Source organism: Oncorhynchus clarkii, chromosome 10 (assembly GCF_045791955.1).
Source record: "Oncorhynchus clarkii lewisi isolate Uvic-CL-2024 chromosome 10, UVic_Ocla_1.0, whole genome shotgun sequence".
Lineage (NCBI taxonomy): Eukaryota > Metazoa > Chordata > Actinopteri > Salmoniformes > Salmonidae > Oncorhynchus > Oncorhynchus clarkii.
This window is the reverse complement of record NC_092156.1, coordinates 36,406,685-36,434,464: the sequence shown is the minus strand read 5'-3', so window position 1 is coordinate 36,434,464 and position 27,780 is coordinate 36,406,685. Positions and strand designations below refer to the sequence as shown.

General features: G+C 43.9%; 2 protein-coding genes across 3 annotated transcripts; one reads left to right on the top strand and one right to left on the bottom strand.

The window, feature by feature from the left end:
* Nucleotides 1-817: 817 nt before the first annotated feature.
* LOC139418401 (protein phosphatase, Mg2+/Mn2+ dependent, 1Nb (putative)) lies at nucleotides 818-14,258 on the bottom strand. The gene is made up of 6 exons (XM_071167803.1): nucleotides 13,462-14,258; nucleotides 11,582-12,153; nucleotides 2,993-3,110; nucleotides 1,891-2,005; nucleotides 1,756-1,819; nucleotides 818-1,640 (listed from the first exon to the last, which is right to left on the bottom strand). The coding sequence occupies exons 1-6, from the start codon at nucleotides 13,856-13,858 to the stop codon at nucleotides 1,611-1,613; spliced, it is 1,296 nt and encodes a 431-aa protein (XP_071023904.1). The 5' UTR covers nucleotides 13,859-14,258; the 3' UTR covers nucleotides 818-1,610.
* Nucleotides 14,259-15,570: 1,312 nt separating this feature from the next.
* LOC139419529 (reticulon-1-A-like) lies at nucleotides 15,571-27,763 on the top strand. 2 transcript variants are annotated; one of them, XM_071169489.1, is made up of 7 exons: nucleotides 15,571-15,724; nucleotides 25,012-25,222; nucleotides 25,705-25,843; nucleotides 26,145-26,214; nucleotides 26,444-26,490; nucleotides 26,608-26,666; nucleotides 26,897-27,763. In XM_071169489.1, the coding sequence occupies exons 1-7, from the start codon at nucleotides 15,712-15,714 to the stop codon at nucleotides 27,009-27,011; spliced, it is 654 nt and encodes a 217-aa protein (XP_071025590.1). In that variant the 5' UTR covers nucleotides 15,571-15,711; the 3' UTR covers nucleotides 27,012-27,763. The 2 variants fall into 2 exon arrangements, with proteins under 2 accessions (XP_071025590.1, XP_071025591.1); XM_071169490.1 differs by lacking the exons at nucleotides 26,145-26,214; nucleotides 26,444-26,490 and having other exon boundaries at nucleotides 15,585-15,724; nucleotides 26,897-27,749.
* The last annotated feature ends 17 nt before the right edge of the window (nucleotides 27,764-27,780 follow it).

Below are 27,780 nucleotides of genomic sequence, written 5' to 3'. Positions count from 1 at the left end.
TGTGTCCTGAGCTCCTCCACAACACAATGGATTTGCGTGGGGTGGCATCAGTGAACATAGAAATGTACCCATATTCTGTATTTGTATCCTGTCACCTAATGTCTAGGGCTCTGCTAGAGAACCTGTTGAATATGTATCACGGTTCAATTGTGTTGCGTTAATTAGATAGAAAGCCCTCAGACACACAGTATGAGAGCTGTAAAAGGAAGATAAAACCTCTTCATCTTCTGAAGGCTGAGATGGAGGTCACATTAAAATGCAATGCAATCATCAAGATAACTCTGACAAATAGGATATTGAAATAAAGCACATTTAATCAAATATAGCATTTGGAAAGGTATTTATGTCAATAAATGGTGTGAGAGTGTGACTATCTCATCCAATTTTTATGGATTGCCAATTTTCTGTGTTCATTTTAACAGTATCTAACTGATCAGGGCCCCTCACGCGTATGCAGGTATTTCCCTCAAGAGTCACCTTGATCATGCATACTTATCTCTTTACAACATGAACATCACGTACCATATTATCCTCACCAAGGTGTTTCATAGCACACTTTTAAACAGGAAAGTTCAAAAAGAAGAAGGCTGAACACTTTTTTATTTAGAGACAACTCCTCCTGGTGGACATACATGAAATGAAGTCTCTTCGTTGTCTGTGATTTACCATCCGGCAGTAATCATTTAAAACACAGTAAAACCTTTAATGATCTGGCATATCAAAATATTTGTCATTATAAATACGTATTTGAAAGCCACTTGATGGAGATGTAAGTGGATGATGTGGTGCTCTCTAGTAAATTCTCTGCAAGTTCTTATTCAGTCAAATCATCTTTATTTGGGCTGAAAACAGTCATGACTTTTAACATGTAGTGTCTATACACAACACTACACAGTATGTAAGTAAAGTACATACTCATTTAAATCACATATGATAATACATTAACACGTTCATCAATCTACTGACCTTTCTTGGGTTTGTCTTGGTCATGTTACTGTAACAGGTTATTAAATCCACTGTCATCAAGGTCGGTAAGGCAGCACAGTACAGGTCATGCCAACCAGACCAAACACAGTACAGGTCATGCCAACCAGACCAAACACAGGACAGGTTATGCCAACCAGACCAAACACAGGACAGGTTATGCCAACCAGACCAAACACAGGACAGAGAGAGAGGTTTGATGACTCAACACTAAACATCAACCTGAAATCCATACCTATAGAAGTTGTGCAAAGAATACTGGTGCTAATTTGACCTCATTGAATTCCATTTTTAAAGAATATAACAATTCGAATTTGACATTGTTATCCATATGGGATAAATATATGTCAGATGGGTTGTCAACTACTGGATCATATTGCTGAGCCAGAAGAGTTTAAAAGTGTCAGGTCCTATAAAATAAAATGTTCCCTATATTGTAGAAATATAAAATCTATAGTCCACAAATTGCATTTTACTTGTCACATCAGGATGTTGCTTGGCAGGAGGGATGCGACAATATTCCTTCGTCAGGTTCCCTTTTGTGATTGATTGAATTGCCACATAATGAAAACAGTTTTTATTTTGTCATTGGTTGTGTTCCTGAGACGTTTCCCAGACAACAGAGCCTAGACGAGCTTCTCAGAAACACCAAGCCCCTGGAGAAAAATGTGGCCTGCTGTTAAGTGATTGTGCATAAATACTGACCCGCTCAGAGATGACGTAGTATTGGTATAGTAACTGAGATAGTTTGATATAAATACAAACACTTACATTAGGTGTAGTAGGTTTGTGTGCCTCTTTCTTTTCGTAATAGGCAGAGATGATACAGTTCCTTCTGCAACACACAGGAAACAGGTTTGAGGACAAGCAGTGTCTCTCTACTCAGAGGATCCTTATTGCACTTACTTGCTCTGCAGACCGCCTCCAGGTGGTAAACCTGGGACATCAGTGTTTGCCAGAACAGTGAGGACAGACAGCAGGTCAGGATCCTCCCCCTGGGAACTCAGCTCCTCATAAATCTCTATCAAAAGGGAAGAGGGGAGTATTTGAAAGAAAAACAATGATTGAAATGATACATGTAGCGTACTTGACAATAGTGCACCTGTCCTCTCTGTATCAATGAACTGTTTCACTCCACAAAATGAGTGCCTTTTGCATTCCTTTGATATTTGAAGTAGAAATGGTGCACAGATATTGAATTTTAAAAGCCTGTTATATTAAATGAAGTTGCCTTTAATATAGACCACATGGACAATTCAATACATTTGTTTTTTTAAATATTAATTAAGACTTACTAAAGTGCCCGAAATTCAGCATTTATACATGTCATTTTAAGCATCCTCTGTGACTTATAGGACTATTTTAACCCCAACATTTCTCCAAGTTGTCACCCTCATTGCAAAGCCCTAGTTATTTTGTTGCATTTTGTCAACACTGTTACTTGAACTGAGCTCTTGTTTTAATATCTTTTTCAAAAGAAGTATTGAACATCTAATAGTCAACAGTGTAAAAGCAGGTGAGCTGGTTCTACTCCTTTTGGCAATTTTTTTATGTTTCATGGTGGAAAACTGAGCTGGTCAATCACACCACGTCAACCCTGTTAGCTATGAACAGACAGGCTAGACATTTTTTTTACAGAAATGTTTTGGGGTGAAGCTTGCATTCAATCCTTGTTGTACACAACAAGCTTCTATTCCTTCTGTCACAAGGGGATTTATGGCTGATTTAAGAAGTCATCAACCCTGTTACTTTATTTGCACTTAATAGGCACTTACTATAGTATTTATTTTATTTAACCTCTTGAGATGGGAAAATGTGTTTTTTATTAAGTTTAACGTGCTCTTTATGACAGAGTGTTGGTGTTTTTAGGTACTCAAAATGTGCCTAATTTGTGGAATGACCCAACTATAGTTGTGTTAATCTTGTTGTAAACTGATTTGGGGTTAAAATGGATCAACTGAAGTGAGTGAATATAATTATCCTCACAACGACCCCCACAATACTGCACCTGCCACTTTAGACTCCAGCAGATCTTCAAGCGCTGCCTCCTGGTGTAGGGCCTCTGCTGAGAGCTGGGGGGAGCCAGGGAAGCAGACCAAGATTATGCTGATGTTGTCCAGACTGCCCTGCAGAGGAGAACAAGCCAACCAGGGTTAGGACAGTCCCAGTACACAGAGATCCCCTCATGGTAGGATACAGTACAGACCTGACATAAGTACATCTTACATTTGTAAAGAGGGTTGACTGTTGTTAGCAAATTTTTGTGATGTGCCCTCTGAACAGTGTGTGAGATAGGATAATCTTTCCCTCCATTATGATAATGGTGAAAATGTATTGAGCTGTAGATATTGTTGTTGGTCAAGTGCCAAATCAGGTGAGTGCCAAACAAGGCTTACTAGAAGGCTACTAGCAGGATTACAACACCCTGCTAAGTAGTGACCATTGACCTCCAACTATGACCACTTATCTTCTGTGTTTGTCTGATCCTTACAAGATTAGGCCCCCTTTGTTCTAGAAGTTACCCCACTCTCAAATGATAGAGTACTGCCTGTCTTCCCTGTAGCCTACAGGAAAGTATGAACTGCTGACTGTTATTAATTTGCAGATGATTGTTGACACCTCAACCAGGATTAAGGGGCAGGGCAATTTGCGACTGTTGTTGTCTTCGTAATCAGTGGCTGTATTGGAGGGGGAGTGGTTTCTCCTCTCATAGGCAATCAGCAATTGGTATCATGGAGGTGTGCTCTTTACCTCTGCAAGGCAATTATTGCTAGCGCTTCAGTCTCCCATGTTTTCTCAGTGGGGGTCTGGTCGCAAATCTAAGACCATCGCTGAAACAAAGAAGGTGCTGTAGAGTTGTTCTGCTGAGTTATTTGAGGAAGGAAAGAGAGGAAGGTTCCACACCACTCTCTTACCTGAGTATCTTACCTCCAACTATGACCACTTCTCTTCTGAAAAACAGCTTGTATCTCAAGGCCATCAGACTGTTAAATAGCCATCACTAGGCACCTTAGAGGCTGCTGCCACATATACATAGACTTGAAATGACTGGCCACTTTAATAATGGAACACTAGTCACTTTAATAATGTTTACATATTTTTGCTATACTGTACAGTACCAGTCAAATGTTTGGACACACCTACTCATTCAAGGGGTTTCTTTATTTGGACTATTTTCTACATTGTAGACTAATAGTGAAGACATCAAAACTATGAAATAACACATGGAATCATGTAGTAACCAAAAAAGTGTTAAACAAATCTAAATATATTTTATATTTGAGATTCGTCAAAGTAGCCACCCTTTGAATTGATGACAGCTTTGCACAATTTTGGCATTCTCTCAACCAGCTTCATGAGGTAGTCACCTGGAATGCATTTCAATGGAATGCATTTGTATTTTATTTTATTTATTCAATATTTAACCAGGTAGGCCAGTTGAGAACAAGTTCTCATTTACAACTGCGACCTGGCCAAGATAAAGCAAAGCAGTGCGACAAAAACAACACAGAGTTACACATGGGATAAACAAACGTACAGTCAATAGCACAATAGAAAAAAATCTATATACAGTGTGTGCAAATGTAGTAAGATTAGGGAGGTAAGGCAATAAATAGGCCATTGTGGCGAAATAATTTCAATTTAGCATTAACACTGGAGTGATAGATGTGCAGATGATGATGTGCAAGTAGAGATTCTGGGGTGCAAAAGAGCAAGAGGGTAAGTAATAATATGGGGATGAGGTAGTTGGGTGTGCTATTTACAGATTGGCTGTGTACAGGTACAGTGATCGGTAAGCTGCTCTGACAACTGATGCTTACAATTAGAGAGGGAGATATGACTCCAGCTTCAGAGATTTTTGCAGTTTGTTCCAGTCATTAGCAGCAGAGAACTGGAAGGAAAGGCAGCCAAAGGAAGTGTTGGCTTTGGGGATGACCAGTGAAATATACCTGCTGGAGTGCATGCTACGTGTGAGTGTTGCTATGGTGACCAGTGAGCTGAGATAAGGCGGGGCTTTAGCTGGAAAATACTTATAGATGACCTGGAGCCAGTGGGTTTGGCGATGAATATGTAGTGAGGGCCAGCCAACGAGAGGACACAGGTCGCAGTGGTGGGTAGTATATGGATATTTGGTGACAAAATGGCACTGTGATAGACTAGTATATGGGGCTTTGGTGACAAAATGGCGCTGTGATAGACTACATACAGTTTGCTGAGTAGTAGGTGTTGGAGGCTATTTTGTAAATTACATCGCTGAAGTCAAGGATCGGTAGTATAGTCAGTTTTACGAGGGTTTTAAGAGGATGTTTGGCAGCATGAGTGAAGGAGGCTTTGTTGCGATATAGGAAGCCGATTCTAGATTTAATTTTGGATTGGAGATGCTTAATGTGAGTCTGGAAGGTGAGTTTACATTCTAACCAGACACCTAGGTATTTGTAGTTGTCCACATATTCTAGTGATGCTAGTCGGGTGGGAGGGTTCGGGCAGCAATCGGTTGAAGAGCATGCACTTAGTTTTACTAGAATGTAAAGCAGTTGGAGGCCACGGAAGGAGTGTTGTATGGCGTTGAAGCTTGTTTGGAGGTTTGTTAGTACAGTGTCCAAAGAAGGGCCATTAGTATACAGAATGGTGTCGTCTGCGTAGAGGTGGATCAGAGAATCACCAGCAGCAAGAGCGACATCATTGATATATACAGAGAAAAAAGTCGCCCCAGAATTTAACCCCGTGGCACGTGAACCCCTAGAGACTGCCAGAGGTCTGGACAACAGGCCCTCCGATTTAACACACTGAACACTATCTGAGAAGTAGTTGGTGAACCAGGCGAGGCAGTCATTTGAGAAGCCAATTAACATGTGTGCCTTGTTAAAAGTTAATTTGTGGAAATTCTTCCTTCTTAATGCATTTGAGCCAATCAGTTGTATTGTGACAGAAGAGCCCTATTTGGTAAAAGACCAAGTCCATATTATGACAAGAACAGCTCAAATAAGTAAAGAGAAACGACAGTCAGTCATTACTTTAAGACATGAAGGTCAGTCAATCTGGAAAATGTCAAGAACTTTGAAAGTTTCTTCAAGTGCAGTTCCAAAAACTACCAAGTGCTGTGATGAAACTGGCTCTCATGAGGACCACCACAGGAACGGAAGCCCCGAATGACCTCTGCTGCAGAGGATAAGTTCATTAGAGTTACCAACCTCAGAAATCGGCAATTAACTGCACCTCAGATTGCACCTCACAGAGTTCAAGTAACAGACACATCTCAACATCAACTGTTCAGAGGAGACTGCGTGAATCAGGCCTTCATCGTCGAATTGCTGCAAAGAAACCAGTACTAAAGGTCACCGATAATAAGAAGGAGACTTGCTTGGGCCAAAAAACATGAGCAATGGACATTAGACCGATGGAAATCTGTCCTTTGGTCTGATGAGTCCAAATTTTAGATTTCTATTCCAACCGCCGTGTCTTTGTGAGACGCAGAGTACGTGAACGGATTATCTCCACATGTGTGGTTCCCACAGTGAAGCATGGAGCAGGAGGTGTGATGGTGTGGGTTGCCTTGCTGGTGACACTGTCTGTGATTTATTTAGAATTCAAGGCACACTTAACCAGCATGGCTACCACAGCATTCCACAGCGATATGCCATCCCATCTAGTTTGCTCTTAGTTGGACTATCATTTGTTTTTCAACAGGACAATGACCCAAAATACACATCCAGGCTGTGTTAGGGCTATTTGACAAGGAAGGAGAGTGATGGTACCGGCCTCAACCCAATTGAGATGGTTTGGGATGAGTTGGACCGCAGAGTGAAGGAAAAGCAGCCAACAAGTGCTCAGCATATGTGGGGACTCCTTCAAGACTGGTGGAAAATAATTCCTTGTGAAGCTGGTTGAGAGAATGCCAAGAGTATGCAAAGCTGTCATCAAGGCAAAGGGTGGCTACTGTGAAGAATCTCTAATATAAAATATATTTTGTGTTATTTTATAGTTTTTGTCTTCACTATTATTCTACAACATGGAAAATAGTAAAACTATAGAAAAACCCTTGATTGAGTTGGTGTCCAAACATTTGCCTGGACTGTATATAATGTATTCTATTCTACTGTATTTAGTCTATGACACTCTGACATTGCTCATCCTAATATATATATATTCCTTAATTCCATTCTTTTACTTTTAGGTTGTGTGTATTGTGTGTATTGTTGTGAATTTTAGATACTACTGCACTGTTGGAGCTAGAAACACAAGCGTTTCGCTACACCCGCAATAACATCTGCTAAACATGTATGTGACAAATAACATTTGATTTGATTTTGTTATTTTCAGATTGTCTCATTTTGCTCTTTTGTAGCTTTGCCAACTATGTGTGTGTTTTCTATACCTGTTCGCTCCTCTCCTGTAGGCTTTAGAGAAGCTCCCCACCCCTTGGCTGCAACCCTCCTAATTTAGTGAACCCTGCATGCACAACGATGTGGGATTCCTGGTCTGTCTCTGGCAGTGTTTTGAACTCTTTCTTCCCCTCCTTGCCTCTTTTGACCTCACCTGTTCCCAGTCTCCTCCCACTCACAAGGCAGGCAATACGCTTGACCTCATCTTCACCTACCTTCCATCACTGTAAATTTCAAGCTTCTGGCTCTTTTCGATCTTCACCGCCCTCCGTAGCCCTTTTCTGCAGTCAATGACCAAAACTACCATCTTTGGCCTCATGGATGGAATGTTATTAATGTTTTTTATAATTTCATAAATAAAGATAATTTCAAAAACCTGCAGAAAGTTAGGTGTTGTGCTGTGGTGCTGTGATGTACAGTATATAAAGTGAAATATTGGAATGCATTACATTTCAACTCTATTTGACACAGTACAGGTGTTTTCTTTTTTTTAAAGCCAATAACCATATGTGTAAGGTGTATACTTCTGTTTCAAGGTAAATGTGTTAAAGATGACCAAGATACACTCTTTGTGACCCTGATTGAGCCCATTGCAGTAAAAGATTAATCCTCCCCTCCTCTTCCCGCTCTACGGATTACTTTGTCAAACACTTTGAAAAGAAGGTTGATGACATCTCCTCCTCATTCCCTCATCCTTTTGAGTCCACTGGTCCCACTCACACATAACTACCCTACACCTTGACCTCTTTCTACCTCTCTTTTCAGATCAAATCCTGCGATTAGTGTGGTCCGGCCGCCTGACAACCTGCTCTCTTTACTCCATCCCCTTCTCCAGACAATCTGTGGAGACCTCCCATTCCTCATAAACTCATCCCTGACCACTGGCTGTGTCCCCCCTGACTTTAAAATGGCCAGAGTCGTTTCCCTCAAGAAACCAACACTTGACCCCTCTGACGCCAAAAATTACAGACCGGTATACCTGTCTTTTGTTTCCAAAACTCTTGAGCGTGCTGTCTGACCAACTCTCTCTCTATCTCTTTCAGAACAATCTTCTTGACCCAAAGGCATCAAGACGGGTCACTCAACCGAGACTGCTCTTCTCTGTGTCACGAAGGCTCTCCGCACTGCTGAAGCTGACACTCTCTCCTTTGTTCTCATCCTCCTAAAACTATCCACAACCTTCAACAATGTGAACCATCAGATTCTCCTCTCCACGCTCTCAGGGCTGGGTGTCTCAGGCTCTGCACACTCTGGGATTGCATCCTACCTGACAGGCCACTCCTACCTGGTGACGTGGAGAGAATCTGTGTCTGCACCACATACTTTCAATACAGGTGTCCCTCAGGGCTCAGTTCTAGGCCCTCTCTTCTTCTCTCTATACACCAAGTCACTTGGTTCTGTCATATCCTTGCATGGTCTCTCCTATTACTGCTATGCGGATGACACCCAGGTGGCTCGTCAAACATCTCATTCCAAAATCATGTGCATTAATATGGAGTTGCTGCCTCCACTCTTCTGGTAAGGCTTTCCACTAGATGTTGGAACATTGCTGTGGGGACCTGCTTCCATTCAGTCACAAGAGCATTAGTGACGTCAGCACTGATGTTGGGCGATTAGGCCTGGTTTGCAGTCGCCGTTCCAATTCATCCCAAAGGTATTCGATGGGGTTGAGGTCAAGGCTCTTTGCAGGCCAGTCAAGTTCTTCCACATCAATCTCGACAAACCATTTCTGTATGGACCTCGCTTTGTGCACAGGGGCATTGTCATGCTGAAACAGGATAGGGCCTTCCTTAAACTGTTGCCACAAAGTTGGAAAAACAGAATAGTCTAGAATGTGATTGTATGCTGTAGCATTAAGATTTCCCTTCACTTGAACTGAGGTGCCTAGCCTGAGGTGCCTAGCCCGAACCATGAAAAACAGCCCCAGACCATTATTCCTCCTACACCAACTTTACAATTGGCACTATGCATTAGGGAAGGTAGCGTTCTCTTTGCATCCGCCAAACCCAGATTCGTCCGTCGGACTGCTAGATGGGGAATCGTGATTTATCACTCCAGAGAACGATTTTCCACTGCTCCAGAGTCCAAAGGCAGCGAGCTTTACACCACTCCAGCTGATGCTTGACATTGCGCATGGTGATCTTAGGCTTGTGTGGGGCTGCTCGGCCATGGAAACCCATTTCAGGAAGCTCCTGACGTCAGCACAATAACTGTTCGTCAGGAGCTTCCTGAAATGGGTTTCCATGGCCGAGCAGCCCCACACAAGCCTAAGATCACCATGTGCAATGTCAAGCATCAGCTGGAGTGGTGTAAAGCTCGCTGCTTTTTGACTCTGGAGCAGTGGAAAATCGTTCTCTGGAGTGATAAAGGCAGTTTGGAACTCGGTAGTGAGTGTTGCAACCGAGAACAGATGATCTTTACAAATTTTAGCACTCGCCGGTCCCGTTCTTTGAGCAATTACTTTGCGTCTGAGCCGTTGTTGCTCCTAAACGTTTCCACTTCACAATAACAGCACTTACAGTTGACCAGGGCAGCTCTAGCAGGGCAGAAATTTGACAAACTGACTTGTTGCAAAGGTGGCATCCTATGACGGTGCCACGTTGAAAATCACGGAGCTCTTTGGTAAGGCCATTCTACTGTCAATGTTTGTCTGTGGGGGTTGCATGGCTGTGTGCTCAATTTTATACACCTGTCAGCAACGGTTGTAGCTGAAATAGCCGAATCTACTAATTTGAAGGGGTGTCCACATCATTTTGTATATATAGTGTGCCTCAGCTTGGATGTAAGCCCACCACCTCAAGCTCAACCTGGACAAGATGGAGCTGCTCTTCCTCCCAGGGAAAAGTTGCCCACTCCAAGACCTCTCCATCAAGGTTGACAACTCGAGTGTCCCCCTCCCAGAGTGCAAAGAACCTTGGCGTGACCCTGGACAACACCCTGTCGTTCTCTGTAAACATCAAAGCACTGACCTGCTCCTGCAGGTTCATGCTCTACAACATCCATAGAGTACGACCCTACCTCACACAGGAAGCCGGGCAGGTCCTAATACAGGCAGTTGTCATCTCCCGTCTGTATTACTGTAACTTGCTGTTGGCTGGGCTCCCCGCTTGTGCCATCAAACCCCTGCAACTTATCCTGAATGCTGCAGCCTGCCTGGTGTTCAACCTTCCCAAATTCCCCCATGTCACCCCGCTCCTCCGCACACTCCACTGGCTTCCAGTTGAAACTCGCATCCACTACAAGACCATGGTTCTTACCTACTGAGCAGCGAGAGGAACTGCCCCTCCCTACCTTCAGGCTATGCTCAAACCCTACACCCCAACCCGAGTACTCCGCTCTGCCACCTGTGGTATCTTGGCTCAGAACCAGCTTCCCCCTGAAGCTAGGACAGCAGAATCGCTGCTCATCTTCCCGAAAACTTTAAAATTCTACCTCTTCAAAGAGTATTTTAAATAATCCCCTCGCACCCCCTCCTCACGTCCGATCCTGATGTGACCTGGGTGGGCTAATAAAAGCAGAGTCTGATGTACAAATGCTGTACGCAACCTTATCCTTTGTATAAGACTGACTCTCCACACAGCAAAGCTAAAGCACATTGTCTCCCTTCAGGAACATGAATAGCCTACTTCCTCCTTCATGCACAACTGAACTGACTATGATGGTGAAGTGTGTGAGAGCATTAGAAACTGTGACATTTTCAGGTCGTTGAGCAGAATCTCTAAACTGGAACACTGTTATATAACCGCCAAGCCATACTAAGGTGAGGATATGGTAGTCAAAGCCAGCCCAGCTCAGCTCACAGAGTATGTGTTCAATAGGTGTGTGCTAGTGGGTATGTGTTTGTAAAGGTATTGTGACGTCGTACATTCTCATGTCCCAGTGGTCTGTCTAAGCCTTGCGAAGGTCAGAAGGTACTCTTTGAGTTCTGGTATATCCTCGATAATCGTATTTCATGGGATTATTATTATGTCATGGAAAATAAAGCCATAGCCTCTGCCAAAATAATATCACGTTTTATTAACTAATGTTCAGTCTGTGTGGCTCATGTTTAACCAGATCAGGACATTTTGCCCTGTCTACATTGAGGGTAGTGCATCCACATGTTGACAGCGAACTGATACACTTATGCACCAACATGTACATGAAGGGACTATTTTAACAGATCACTGATGTGGTCCATATGTAATGATCTACATGTGACCTTGGGTACTGACCTTATAGAGGCAGAGGTCAATGACCTGGGAGCAGACGTCCCTGAGGTCAGTGCAGACGCGCAGACGGCTGCGGATGAAAGCACACAGCTCCTCGTTGGAGACCGTGTCCCACACCCCGTCACAGGCCAGCACCAGGAACTCATCCCCGGGCGACCGCTCCACCACACACACCTCTGGCTCCGGAGACACCATCTGCTGGGTGGGCGGCCGGTTCTCTGCCCCCTTGTAGCTGAAGTCCCCCAGGGCTCGGGACACGGCCAAGGAGCCGTTGATGCGCTGCAGGGACACGGAGCCACCGGCGCTCTCAATGCGCTCCCTCTCCAGAGGGCTGTAGGGCTTGTGGTCCTCAGTGGAGAAGCACACTTGCCCTGCCCGGCACAGCATGGCACGCGAGTCTCCACAGTTGGCGAAGTAGAAGTATCGTGGTGAGATGAGAGTGGAGGTCACGGTGGTGCCACCCCGCTCCCAGCCCTCACGGCGGGCTGCAGTTAGCAGGTGTTTGTCTGTGTGTAGGAAGCCATCTGTGAAGCTCCCTCTCACCCGATCAGGGTGGTCCTCTGGCCCGATCCCTCCTACAGGACACACCCGTACAGTTAGTACACACATACCGTACAGTTAGTACACACATACCGTACAGTTAGTACACACATACCGTACAGTTGGTACACACATACCGTGCAGTTGGTACACACAGGCCGTACAGTTAGTACACACATACCGTACAGTTAGTACACACATACCGTACAGTTGGTACACACATACCGTGCAGTTGGTACACACATACCGTACAGTTAGTACACACATACCGTACAGTTGGTACACAAATACCGTACAGTTAGTACACACATACCGTACAGTTAGTACACACAGGCCGTACAGTTAGTACACACAGGCCGTACAGTTAGTACACACATACCGTACAGTTAGTACACACATACCGTACAGTTGGTACACACATACCGTATAGTTAGTACACACATACCGTACAGTTGGTACACACATACCGTACAGTTAGTACACACAGGCCGTACAGTTGGTACACACATACCGTACAGTTAGTACACACAGGCCGTACAGTTGGTACACACATACCGTACAGTTACTACACACAGGCCATACAGTTAGTACACACATGCCGTACAGTTAGTACACACATACCGTACAGTTAGTACACACAGGCCGTACAGATAGTACACACATACCGTACAGTTAGTACACACAGGCCGTACAGTTAGTACACACAGGCCGTACAGTTAGTACACACAGGCCGTACAGTTAGTACACACATACCGTACAGTTAGTACACACATACCGTACAGTTGGTACACACATACCGTACAGTTAGTACACACATACCGTACAGTTAGTACACACATGCCGTACAGTTAGTACACACATGCCGTACAGTTAGTACACACATACCGTACAGTTAGTACACACATACCGTACAGTTGGTACACACATACCGTACAGTTAGTACACACAGGCCATACAGTACACAAGCAGTAAGTATACATAGGAAGACAATACACACTGCACACAGGCAGTAGAAGCAGTGGCTACGTATTTATTTTACCACAACACTGCTACTTTATCTTGCTAATCTCCAGTAACCTAAAATGTAGTGATCATTTATAGTTATTACCAGGTATACACCTCTCTAACAGGCTATTCAATACATCACTGAGGAGTCACATGCTTTACCCCGATGAGCTTAATGTTACATATAAATATCTGCTCTCGAATGAGTCATCAACTCAATATATGAACATCTGTTCACGCATCTCTTTTGTATCAAGCATCTATTTAAACTATGAGATGAAACAGGCTGTTAAGTATGTCAAACACAGATGATAACATTTTGTCTAAGTTTATTTCACCTGTAGCTAGGACCTGATCCAGCAGGTGTTGTGAGGCGTACTGTGCCACTTGGTTGCCCGCATGCCCATCAAACACAGCAAAGAAGCTCCAGTCTGCCAGCCCTGCGCCCAGCTGAGGCACACAGTTGTGGTAGTCCTCCATGTTGGCCCTCCAGCCCTGCATGCTGCCCAGGGCGTAGGTCAGGCCCCAGCGGGAGCAGCCCTCCTCAGTCAGCTTGTCCAGGACGGGACGGTCTAGGTAGGGGCTGGGGATCATTTCCTCCTCCTCCCCCTGCATGTGCTCTGCCCCTCCACGCCCCCCTCCCTTGAAGAAGGAGCTGACCCTCTTCTCTGTCTCCTTCACCAGCTGCCGGACAAATGCAGGCATCTCCACACTCCCCTTCCGTGTTGTCCTCATGGCTACAGCAGCTGACAGTGTGGTTCTGGGTGTCTTCTTTCCCTCTCCCCACCGCTGTGGGCCTGTGGGCCTGTGGGCCAGTGGGCTGTTGGCTAGGCCTGTGCCGTGCCGTGTGCTTCCTGCGTAGCCCCGCTTCTCCAAGCCTTTCAGAGCATGGCTTCCCTGGCTGATGCTATTGGTCTGGCTGATTGATTTTCTCTGTGCTGCTGCTTGCTGTTTACACCCCTCTCTCTGCCCATATCCTTCCTTTCAGTCCTCTCTTCTCTCTTCCTGTTCTCTCTGGAGATCTCACTGATCTGCACTCTCTCCTGTATTCATCCCTGCTCTGTGTTTGTTAGCTTTTCTCTGTAGTCCTGTGATTTCACCTTCTCCCTCTCTTTTTCATAGCACTTCCCTCTTTCTCCAGCTGTCCCCTAGTCTTTCTGTTTGCCTCATCTGTGATTGGTTGGCTATTTATGTAGACCAATCCCTGAGCAGCATAGCTCATCCCTGTCATGCATGCGCTGTCACTTCTCCCTCCCTCCCTGTCTTCCTATCTGTGCCTCTGTTTTCCATCCCTCCCCATCCAGCTCTCTGCTAATCTCGACCTTTGATGAATCTGGATTATCAGGCTTCTAGCCTGCAGATTAGAGGAGCCAGAAGCATCAGTCTTTTATAACAGCAGCACAGACTACTGCATGTGAGAGGAATGGACTGGGAGAGAGGGAAGGAGGGACTGAGAGGGAGGAAGGGGCTGGGAGGGAGGGTGGGAGTAAAGGAGGGAGGGAGGGAGGGTGTAATGGAGGGATGGAGTAAAGGAGGGAGGGAGGGAGGGTGTAATGTAGGGATGGAGTAAGGCAGGGAGGGAGGGAGGGAGGGAGGGAGGGAGGGAGGGAGGGAGGGAGGGAGAGGAAGAGAGAGAGAAGGCTCATTTATATTATGCACACTGATGCTCCCTTTTAAATCCACTATGAGTCATGTGATGGTGCATTTGTAGTGTTTTACTTTGCCTTGAGCTGAATATGTGTATGACGCACTTAGCTCTGGCCATGGCCAGTCTTTATTTAGAACAACCTGCCTGACACTATTTATACTCATAATTCATATGCAAATAAAAACGGAACAGATTTGAATGACTAGTTACAGTGATTTTAAGTGATTAGACTGTACTCAGCAGTAATTAGAGAGAGGAGTTTTAAACTGACCTAAATCTACAGCACAACAATTTTTTGATTTGTGAGATTTATGTGAAAACGCATGATGATTTGTAATAGAACACAGTAATGATGGAGAACCTTATTTTGTGTCTTCATGCGAGTGCTTTTCTATATGAATGTAACACGAGGGATTTGTATTATTTGGGCTATGTATTCTTCAAATCCTAATCAATCAACCTGTAAGTCCTATAAGGATTAAATGCCTATACATAAATACTAACCTCTGGTGTGATCTAATAGAGTGGTAGGCCTACTTTGAAAAGCTGTTCCTTTGATTGACTGAGGAGTTGTGTTTTGCATAACAGACAGGCCAATGAACCAAGGATCTCTCTGGAGACCAAGGAACTGTCTGCACTAAAACACATACTGACGTCTCAGGTTCCCCAAGTTACGTGAATGTGGGTTTGTGTGTTAGTGTGTGTGGGTGTTTTTGTGTGTCTGTGTGTGTCTGTGTGTGTGCGCGTGCGTGTGTGCCCTCAAAGAGGGGGTATCCAATTGGCAGGATAAAAGTAGGCCAGCCGGGCCCTGTACTGCTGACAGGGATGGTAAGGACAAAAAAAGATCCTAGCGAGGGCCATAGGAGTGCAGGGGGTCTACGAGATTAGTGAGCAGCAGAGTAAGCTAGTGGGGTGGTTTGCAGAGTGATCCGCTGCCGAAATGGCCACCAAAGGTAAGATGGTGTAAATGTGTGACTTTGCCTTAGGTGGCCTCTGTGTATGGGCTGATGTGACCAGGTGGCTGTGTGGGACCAGTGAGAGGGGAGAAGGACTCCTCTGTGATCCCATGCCCACCTAAGGGGCTCTACTAATGGGCAGGTGGGCAGGAAGATTAGTTCTAATCAGGTCACTGATATAGGCAAAGAGACCCACAGTTAGTGGAGAGAGGGATAGACAACAAAAACAAAACAAGTTGCTGACAGAATGGTGCTTAGCAAGCCTCTTTCTCCTGATCTGTCTTTGAGGGGTGATTACTCGTCAAATATTTGATCTGTTTTGGCCATGTTGGTGAATCATTATGGGCATAGCTGCTGGGTATTTAGGGTTAAGGGTTGGGGTGTAGGAGGGAACTCGGCTTTATCTGTGAGCCTGGATGTTAGTTTGAATCAGATCATTTCCCCTCTAGATTTACACTTGTTAGTGTTAGTGGGCTCATTGAGAGTTTCAGCTGCTGCCGAAAGGACTCTTCAGCTTTACTGCAGATCTGCTGTGCGTTAGCACAATCTACTTAATGCATTGTGTATGTGTGTGTGTGTGTATGTGTGTGTGTGTTTGTGCGTGTGTGTGTCTCCTAACTACCCTAAGAGGTCATGTGTTGTGAACAGAACCATAAATACAGTACATGTCTACATGTAAGCTATGTGTTGTGTACGTGGGGCATATGGAGTGGAGACCATATATCTTCAACTCGCCTGTTGACGTTTGTTAATTCAAGAAGCATATAGGCTGCTGGTACTGTAGGAATTAGACACACAATAAACAAGCCATAACTTCAAGTTCAAGTTTGTTTATTTGTCATATACAGTGGGGCAAAAAAGTATTTAGTCAGCCACCAATTGTGCAAGTTCTCCCACTTAAAAAGATGAGGCCTGTAATTTTCATCATAGGTACACTTCAACTATGACAGACAAAATTAGGAAAAAAAATCCAGAAAATCACATTGTAGGATTGGTAATGAATTTATTTGCAAATTATGGTGGAAAATAAGTATTTGGTCACCTACAAACAAGCAAGATTTCTGGCTCTCACAGACCTATAACTTCTTCTTTAAGAGGCTCCTCTGTCCTCCACTTGTTACCTGTATTAATGGCACCTGTTTGAACATGTTATCAGTATAAAAGACACCTGTCCACAACCTCAAACAGTCACACTCCAAACTCCACTATGGCCAAAACCAAAGAGCTGTCAAAGGACACCAGAAACAAAATTGTAGACCTGCACCAGGCTGGGAAGACTGAATCTGCTATAGGTAAGCAGCTTGGTTTGAAGAAATCAACTGTGGGAGCAATTATTAGGAAATGGAAGACATACAAGACCACTGATAATCTCCCTCAATCTGGGGCTCCACGCAAGATCTCACGCCGTGGGGTCAAAATGATCACAAGAACGGTGAGCAAAAATCCCAGAACCACACGGGGGGACCTAGTGAATGACCTGCAGAGAGCTGGGACCAAAGTAACAAAGCCTACCATCAGTAACACACTACGCCGCCAGGGACTCAAATCCTGCAGTGCCAGATGTGTCCCCCTGCTTAAGCCAGTACATGTCCAGGCCCGTCTGAAGTTTGCTAGAGAGCATTTGGATGATCCAGAAGAAGATTCGGAGAATGTCATATGGTCAGATGAAACCAAAATATAACTTTTTGGTAAAAACTAAACTCGTCGTGTTTGGAGGACAAAGAATGCTGAGTTGCATCCAAAGAACACCATACCTACTGTGAAGCATGGGGGTGGAAACATCATGCTTTGGGGCTGTTTTTCTGCAAAGGGACCAGGACGACTGATCCGTGTAAAGGAAAGAATGAATGGGGCCATGTATCGTGAGATTTTGAGTGAAAACCTCCTTCCATCAGCAAGGGCATTGAAGATGAAACGTGGCTGGGTCTTTCAGCATGACAATGATCCCAAACACACCGCCCGGGCAACGAAGGAGTGGCTTCGTAAGAAGCAATTCAAGGTCCTGGAGTGGCCTAGCCAGTCTCCAGATCTCAACCCCATAGAAAATCTTTGGAGGGAGTTGAAAGTCCGTGTTGCCCAGCAACAGCCCCAAAACATCACTGCTCTACAGGAGATCTGCATGGAGGAATGGGCCAAAATACCAGCAACAGTGTGTGAAAACCTTGTGAAGACTTACAGAAAACATTTGACTTCTGTCATTGCCAACAAAGGGTATATAACAAAGTATTGAGCTAAACTTTTGTTATTGACCAAATACTTATTTTCCACCATAATTTGCAAATAAATTCATAAAAAATCCTACAATGTGATTTTTCTGGATTTTTTTTCTCATTTTGTCTGTCATAGTTGAAGTGTACCTATGATGAAAATTACAGGCCTCTCTCATCTTTTTAAGTGGGTGAACTTGCACAATTGGTGGCTGACTAAATACTTTTTTTGCCCCACTGTACATGGAGTATACAGTGCAACGATTTACACAACGAGTAACGATAACTTGGCTATATACACAGGATACCTGTACCGAGTCGACTTGCAGGGGTACAAGGTAATTGAGGTAGATTTGTACATACAGTGCCTTCAGAAAGTATTCAGACCCCTTGACATTTTTTGTTAGGTTACAGCCTTATTCTAAAATTGATTATGCTACCTTATATAATGTTACTTACCCTACATTATTCATCTCATATGCATACGTATATACTGTACTCTATATCATCGACTGTATCCTTATGTAATACATGTATCACTAGCCACTTTAAACTATGCCACTTTGTTTACATACTCATCTCATTTGTACATACTGTACTCGATACCATCTACTGTATCTTGCCTATGCTGCTCTGTACCATCACTCATTCATATATCCTTATGTACATATTCTTTATCCCCTTACACTGTGTACAAGACAGTAGTTTTGGAATTGTTAGTTAGATTACTTGTTATTACTGCATTGTCGGAACTAGAAGCACAAGCATTTCGCTACACTCGCATTAACATCTGCTAACCATGTGTATGTGACAAATAAAATTTGATTTGATTTGATTACATTGTTTCCCCCCCTCATCAATCTACACACAGGACCCCATAATGGCAAAACAAAAACTGTTTTTAGAAATCTTTGCTAATTTATAAAAAGCAAAAAACAAAAATATCACATTTACATAAGTATTCAGACCTTTTACTCAGTACTTTGCTGAATCACCTTTGGCAGCAAATACAGCCTCGAGTCTTCTTGTGTATGATGCTACAAGCTTGGCAAACCTGTATTTGGGGAGTTTCTCCCATTCTTCTCTGCAAATCCTCTCAAGCTCTGTCAGGTTGGATGGGGAGCGTCGCTGCACAGCTATTTTCAGGTCTCTCCAGAGATGTTTGATCGGGTTCATGTCCGGGCTCTGGCTGGGCCACTCAAGGACATTCAGAAACTTGTCCGGAAGCCGCTCCTGCATTGTCTTGGCTGTGTGCTTAGGGTTGTTGTCCTGTTGGAAGATTAACTTTCTTCCCAGTCTGAGGTCCTGAGTGCTCTGGAGCAGGTTTTCATCAAGGATCTCTCTGTACTTTGCTCCGTTCATCTTTCCCTCAATCCTGACTTGTCTCCCAGTCCCTGCCGCTGAAAACCATCCCCACAGCATGGTGCTGCCACCACCATGCTTCACCGTAGGGATGAGGTCAGGTTTACTTCCAGACATGATGCTTGGCATTCAGGCCAAAGAGTTCAATCTTGGTTTCATCAGACCAGAGAATCTTGGTTGTCATGGTCTGAGAGTCTTTAGGTGCCTTTTGGCAAACTCCATATGGGCTGTCATGTGCCTTTTACTGAGGAGTGGCTTCTGTCTGGCCACTCTACCGTAAAGGCCTGATTGGTGGAGTGCTGAAGAGATGGTTGTCCTTCTGGAAGGTTCTCCCATCTCCGCAGAGGAACTCTAGAGCTCTGTCAGAGTGACCATCGGGTTCTTGGTCACCTCCCTGACTAAGGCCCTTCTCACCCGATTGCTCAGTTTAGTAGGCCGGACAGCTCTAGGAAGAGTCTTGGGGGTTCCAAACTTCTTCCATTTAACAATGATGGAGGCCACTGTGTTCTCGGGGACCTCAATGCTGCAGAAATATTTTGGTACCCTTCCCCAGATCTGTGCCACGACACAATCCTGCCACAGGTCTTCTTTGGTATGACTCTACAAGCTTGGCACAATCCTGTCTCTGAGTTCTACGGACAATTCCTTCGACTGTCAACTGTTGGACCTTAAATAGACAGACTCCAATTAAGTTGTAGAAACATCTCAAGGATGATCAATGGAAACAGGATGCACCTGAGCTCAATTTTGAGTTTCATAACAAAGGGTTTGAATATTTATATAGATCAATTAGTAGATTACCGAGGATTGTTTTCTTTCATCCATTTTAGAATAAGGCTAAAACGTATGAAAATGTGGGAAAAGTCCAGGGATCTTTGTCTTGCTGACATTGAGGGAGGGGCTGTCTGATCGTTGTTGGTGATCAGGCCTACCACCGTTGTGTCCTTAGCAAACATAATGATGGTGTTGGAGTCGTGCGCAGCCACATAGTCGTGGGTGAACAGGGAGTACAGGATGGGACTAAGAACGCACCCCTGAAGGGCCCCCGATGTCAGCGTGGTGGATGTGTTGTTGCCTACCCTCACCACCTGGGCGAGGGCCATCAGGAACTCCAAGATCCAATTGCAGAGGGAGGTGTTTAGTCCCAGGGTCCTTACCTTAGTGATGAGCTTGGAGGGCATTATGGTGTTTAACGCTGAGCTGTAGTCAATGAACAGCATTCTCACATAGGTGTTCCTCTTGTCCAGGTGGGAAAGGGCAGTGTGGAGTGCAATAGATATTGCGTTATCTGTGGATGTGTTGGGGTGGTTTGTGAATTGGAGTGGCTCCAGGGTGTTTGGGATGATAGTGTTGATGTGAGCCATGACCAGCCTTTCAAATAATTTCATGGCTACAGATATGAGTGCTACGCTAGGCGTTCTTGGGCACAGAGACTATGGTGGTCTGCTTGAAACATGTAGGTATTACAGACTGGTTCAGGGAGAAGTTGAACATGTTAGTGAAGACACTTGCCAGCTGGGTACGCATGCTCTGAGTACACGTCCTGGTAACCTATCTGGCCCTGCGGTCTTGTGAATGTTAACCTATTTACAGGACTTACTCACATCGGCTACAGAGATCACACAGTCGTCCGGAACAGCTGGTGATCTCATGCATGGTTCAGTGTTGCTTGCCTCGAAGCAAGTATAGAAGGCATTTAGCTTGTCTGGTAGGCTAGCGTCACTGGGAAGCTAGCGACTGTGTTTCCATTTGTAATTCGTAATAGTTTACAAGCCCTGCCACATCCGACAAGCGTCAGCTGGTGTAGTAAGATTTGATCTTAGTACTGTATTGATGCTTTGCCTGTTTGATGGTTCGTCGGAGGGTGAAGCGGGATTTCTTATAAGCGTCCAGATCAGTGTCCTAGTCCTTGAAAGCGGCAACTCTAGCCTTTAGCTCAGTACAGATGTTGCCTGGAATCTATGGGTTCTGATTGGATATGGTATGCACTGTCACTGTGGGGACGACTTCATTGATGTACTTATTAATGAAGCCAGTGGCTGATGTGGTAAACTCCTGAATGCCTTCGGATGAATCACGGAACATATTTCAGTCTACGCCAGCTTGTAGCTTATTGTGTGCATCACTGGTACGTCCTGTTTGAGTTTCTGCTTGTAAGCAGGAATCATGAGGATAGAGAAATATATGATAAAATAAAAACTCAGAGACATCAAATAGAACAGAATATAATTAAGCAATAAGGCCCGAGGGGGTATGGAGTATGGCCAGTATACTACGGCTAAGGGCTGTTCTTACGCACGACGCAATGCGGAATGCTTGGATACAGCCCATAGTCGTGCTTTATTGGCTCTACTGTATACCACAAAGCACTGAGGTGCCGTATTGCTTAATTATATTATTGCTAAATTACTATTCTATTTGATCTCATTGAGTTTTATTTGTTCAAATAAACAGGTTACCAACATAATTAGAACAGTAAACAAGCGCTTTGTGTTATATCAATGGTATATTTAAGCAATAAGGCCCGAGTAGGTCTGGTACATGGCCAATATATTACGGTCTTCAACTAATCAGCATTCAGGGCTCGAACCAACCAGTTTATAGTCTGTTATAAACTGGGTGGTTCGAGTCCTGAAGGCTGATTGGGTGAAAGCTGTGGTATATCAGACCGTATACCACAGGTGACAAAACATTTATTTTTACTGCTCTAATTACATTGGTAACCAGTTTATAATAGCAATAGGGCACCTCGGGATTTATGGTATATGGCTAATATACCATGGCTAAGGGCTGTATACAGGCACTCCACGCTGGCCGTATATTGGCCATATACCACACCCCCTCAGGCCTTATTGCTTACAGTGCCTTGCAAAAGTATTCGGCCCCCTTGAACTTTGTGACCTTTTGCCACATTTCAGGCTTCAAACATAAAGATATAAAACTGTATTTTTTTGTGAAGAATCAACAACAAGTGGGACACAATCATGAAGTGGAACGACATTTATTGGATATTTCAAACTTTTTTAACAAATCAAAAACTGATTGGGCGTGCAAAATGATTCAGCCTCCTTAAGTTAATACTTTGTAGCGCCACCTTTTGCTGCGATTACAGCTGTAAGTCGCTGGGGTTATGTCTCTATCAGTTTTGCACATCGAGAGACTGACATTTTTTCCAATTCCTCCTTGCAAAACAGCTCGAGCTCAGTGAGGTTGGCTGGAGAGCATTTGTGAACAGCAGTTTTCAGTTCTTTCCACAGATTCTCGATTGGATTCAGGTCTGGACTTTGACTTGGCCATTCTAACACCTGGATATGTTTATTTTTGAACCATTCCATTGTAGATTTTGCTTTATGTTTTGGATCATTGTCTTGTTGGAAGACAAATCTCCGTCCCAGTCTCAGGTCTTTTGCAGACTCCATCAGGTTTTCTTCCAGAATGGTCCTGTATTTGGCTCCATCCATCTTCCCATCAATTTTAACCATCTTCCCTGTCCCTGCTGAAGAAAAGCAGGCCCAAACCATGATGCTGCCACCACCATGTTTGACAGTGGGGATGGTGTGTTCAGCTGTGTTGCTTTTACGCCAAACATAACGTTTTGCATTGTTGCCAAAAAGTTCAATTTTGGTTTCATCTGACCAGAGCACCTTCTTCCACATGTTTGGTGTGTCTCCCAGGTGGCTTGTGGCAAACTTTAAACAACACTTTTTATGGATATCTTTAAGAAATGGCTTTCTTCTTGCCACTCTTCCATAAAGGCCAGATTTGTGCAATATACGACTGATTGTTGTCCTATAGACAGAGTCTCCCACCTCAGCTGTAGATCTCTGCAGTTCATCCAGAGTGATCATGGGCCTCTTGGCTGCATCTCTGATCAGTCTTCTCCTTGTATGAGCTGAAAGTTTAGAGGGACGGCCAGGTCTTGGTAGATTTGCAGTGGTCTGATACTCCTTCCATTTCAATATTATCGCTTGCACAGTGCTCCTTGGGATGTTTAAAGCTTGGGAAATCTTTTTGTATCCAAATCCGGCTTTAAACTTCTTCACAACAGTATCTCGGACCTGCCTGGTGTGTTCCTTGTTCTTCATGATGCTCTCTGCGCTTTTAACGGACCTCTGAGACTATCACAGTGCAGGTGCATTTATACGGAGACTTGATTACACACAGGTGGATTGTATTTATCATCATTAGTCATTTAGGTCAACATTGGATCATTCAGAGATCCTCACTGAACTTCTGGAGAGAGTTTGCTGCACTGAAAGTAAAGGGGCTGAATAATTTTGCACGCCCAATTTTTCAGTTTTTGGTTTGTTAAAAAAGTTTGAAATATCCAATAAATGTCGTTCCACTTCATGATTGTGTCCCACTTGTTGTTGATTCTTCACAAAAAAATACAGTTTTATATCTTTATGTTTGAAGCCTGAAATGTGGCAAAAGGTCGCAAAGTTCAAGGGGGCCGAATACTTTCGCAAGGCACTGTAAATATGCCATAGCTTTCAGACAATCAGCATCCAGGAGCCAAACTAAATAATATAATATAATACAAGAAGGCACTCAATGAATTAAGACGGCTATTAACAAAATGTGCTGGGGATATCTTCTTTGTAACTCCCTTGTTTTCCTCTTTTAATCCACACTGTCAGTGTTCAGCTAATGTAATTGACATATTTCAAACTTGTATTGCCAACAGTCAGGGCTGAGACAATGGTATCACTGCCCAATGATGTAACTTGTTACTTAATTATCAAATACATGTTGCATTTATCCCTTGTTTGACCACAGCATTCACCACAGTTCCAATATTACAAATGTAGGATCTTAATTTGAACCAGTTTGCTACAGCCGGAAAAGAATCCTGCAGTATTAGGAAACGTGAATTATTATGTGGATTATAATTAATGGACATTTTTGTAGATGTTGATACATTTTCTGTGAGGGAAAATCAAGTCTGAAATTTCAAAGTGGAAATTACAAACTTCAGAAGCCTTTTTAAACCTCAAATACACTACAAGTTTGACATTTCCTGCATTACGGAAATGTTAATCTGCAACAGGGTGGTCAAATTAAGATCCTACATTTGTAGATCACCACCAATCTGGAATAGATATCTAACAAATTAAGACAGCCCAGCTGAAAACAAACACATTAAATATCTAAGATAGACTACTTCTCTTTCCATCTATCTCTGTACATAATTCTATATTAAGAGTGGTTTGAACTTCTCTGTCACTTTTCCTTCCAGACATCAGATGAGCTCAATTGCTCTCCATACAATTGTATGATCTTAATTTGAGCACTCTTTAGTTGCTGAGAATTTATCTGCACAGCAGGAAATACAAACGTGTAGTGTATTCAAAGTTTAAAAAGGCTTCTAAAGTTTATAATTTCCACTTTAAAATATCAGACTTGATTTGCCCTAACGGAAAATGCCTCAACCCCTACAAAAAATGTTCATTAAGTATAATCCACATAATAATTAACATTTCCTGTTGCTGCAAGATTGTTTTCCTGCTGTTGCAAACTAGCTCAAATTAAGCTCCAACATCTGTAAATCGCTCATCCAGATCAGTCTGAGTACCAGCCCCGACATCCACACTTATTCATCTGTACGACTCATCTATCTCTCCCTTCTATCCACTTGTTGTCCTCCACCACTTACTAATTAATGAATGAATGAATGATCTATACAAACTCCATCCTCTCTCTGTCTCTCTGCAGTAGTGGATCTGATCTACTGGCGGGATGTGGGGAAGACGGGGCTGGTGTTCACAGGGCTGGTGATAGGCCTGGCCAGCCTGTTCCAGCTCAGTGCCATCACCGTGCTGTCCTACCTGTGTATGGCCATCATGTGTCTCACCTTCCCCCTACGCCTCTACTACAAACTCCTAGAGCTGATACGTAAGAACCCTGAAGGAGTGCACCCCTTCCAGTGAGTACAGTTTACAGCAGTTACCATGCTCTAGTTTATATATAGAGAGACATATCATATCACCCTAACAGCCATCTGTGTACACGCACACACGCAGGCACGCACTCAAGCACACACACACACACACACACACACACACACACATACACACACACATACACACACACACACACACACACACACACACACACACACACACACACACACACATACACACACACACACACACACACACACACACACACACACACACACACACACACACACACACACACACACACACACACACACACACACACACACACACACACACACACACACACACACACACACACACACACACACACACACACACACACACAAACAGCCATCTGTGTATGGCTCTGTGCATCTGTTGGTAGAAAATGCTTCTTAAACTAGGGATGTGTGTGTGTGTGTGTGTGTGTGTGTGTGTGTGTGTGTGTGTGTGTGTGTGGTACCAGGTCTTATATAGGAGACGACAGCTCTCTGACAGATGAGGAGACGGTGTTGGTGGTGGAGGAAGTGGTGCTGATGATTGCCTTCGCCGTCACAGAGATCAAACGCCTGCTCTTCATCGGCAGCATCATGGACTCTATCAAGGTCAGGGGCCACTGTCAATGTCCCTCTGAAAATGCAAAAAACCTCTGTGTATTACTGTAATTATGTACTATAAAATATGTGTAGGGATTGGGGAAGAAGCTAGAGGTTGAAGTCACACAATCACCAGCACTTGAGTCAGACAACATAACTGGTCCTCCTGAGGGCTTACATCAATCAGCAAGTGGACAGATGCAATATATACAATACATCAACAAAACATATACATTGCTTCGTAAACTCACATGCTATCTCTACCTATTCCAAACAATGACAATCTAAACACATGTTTTTCTGTTGTCAGTTTGTGTTGCTGCTGTGCGTGTTGGTCTATGTGGGCATCACGACCAACGGACTGACCCTGGTGATAGTTGGTGAGACCATTCTGATCCACCTCTCTATCTTAGTGTCTTACACCACACCGTCCTACAGCACTACCCTCATACATGATTATGCTCTAATACCATAACATGCTACATTGCTCTCTCTGTTTCATTCATACTTCACTTTCCCCCATCACCTCTGATCTGTCATAAAGCTATATGTAAATAATGTCTGTAACATAGTTTGTTGATCTGATTTCCTTCACTGTCTCTTTTGCAGGTGTCATCTGTGTTTTCTCTCTTCCTCTATTCTACAAACAAATGCAGGTGAGGCAGAGAGCTCCTGCTGTTCACAGACTCTGCTTGTAGATAATTATAATGTAATCCACATCACAGCAGCAACCAAAGGACTGTGTTTAATATGCACTTGTGTTTCGGTGACAGGGTCGGATGAAGAGGATTGGCAAAGTGGTCAACGGCCTCCTGAGGAAAATCAAAAGCTTGTAAGTGCTGAACAAGCCTGTTAAAATGACTGATATGACTGTTTTCATTTTTCATATGGCTAATTTCCTTACTAAACCCTACAGGGACATTTAATATTATGTTCTTTAAAACATTCACGTCACAATAACCCAGTAACTATGCTCAACACATTATAAATATCTGGTAATTTTTGATGCAGTATAAAATAACTGATTTCCCTCTTTTGACACTCTCATTTTTGTCTTTGCAGGTTTAAGAGGTTGTGCAGTACACTGAGATCCTCTACTGCGGCTAAACCTGCTCCAACCACTACCCTGACCCCGGTGCCAGCCCTGGCCCCAAAACACAAACAAAAGTCAAAGTGATAAGAAAGAGAAAGGGGGATCTATGGGAAAAGAGGGGGGTCATTCATACGTCTTATCAGGCCACCTGGGATTAGGGGCTGGGAAACTCTGACAAGGGGGAGGGGTACAAGGACCTCATGGGGTGTGACGGGAGGGGGTACAAGGACCTCATGGGGTGTGACGGGAGGGGGTACAAGGACCTCATGGGGTGTGACGGGAGGGGGTACAAGGACCTCTTGGGGGTGTGACGGGAGGGGGTACAAGGACCTCATGGGGGTGTGACAGGAGGGGGTACAAGGACCTCATGGGGGTGTGACGGGAGGGGGTACAAGAACCTCATGGGAGTGTGAGTGTTCTTTGGAAGGCTACTGGTGTTTTATATTTCCATTTTCCCATTGTGGTGTCTGTGAATGGGAACATGATTTCAAATCCAGTGTTTGGTGTTGGTACACTAAAGATGTTTACAGACAAATGCAATGTTTATATGGGAGGGAATTTTCAGTCAAATCTAAAAGACAACTAGTTCACCTTGGGGGGTATATACCACAGAACACTTGCCATCTTAAGACCACACAGGGTGAACACTGGCCATCTGACCACATGCCTTATAATTTACTTTGGAAGTGCACTCAAAGCGTAAGAATGGGTGAATGGGTGCATATTCAATGATTGGAGCTTACTCAAAAGTGTAATTAAACTGCATTGTTCCCTTTTTCTTGATTTTTGCTTAAATTGTTGAATAAATGTTGAGTACATGTTTGAACCTTTCGAAACTGCTCCCATCAATTAA

Coding starts and splice junctions, on each gene's coding strand:
- LOC139418401 (XM_071167803.1), bottom strand. CDS start 13,858: ATGAGGACAACACGGAAGGGGAGTGTGGAGATGCCTGCATTTGTCCGG. Junction 2,006..2,992: donor GCTGGAGTCTAAAGTGGCAG/GTGCAGTATTGT, acceptor CCCTTTTGATAG/AGATTTATGAGGAGCTGAGT. Junction 1,641..1,755: donor ACAAACCTACTACACCTAAT/GTAAGTGTTTGT, acceptor ATTTTTCTCCAG/GGGCTTGGTGTTTCTGAGAA.
- LOC139419529 (XM_071169489.1), top strand. Junction 25,223..25,704: donor GAAGGAGTGCACCCCTTCCA/GTGAGTACAGTT, acceptor GTGTGGTACCAG/GTCTTATATAGGAGACGACA. Junction 25,844..26,144: donor GCATCATGGACTCTATCAAG/GTCAGGGGCCAC, acceptor TTCTGTTGTCAG/TTTGTGTTGCTGCTGTGCGT.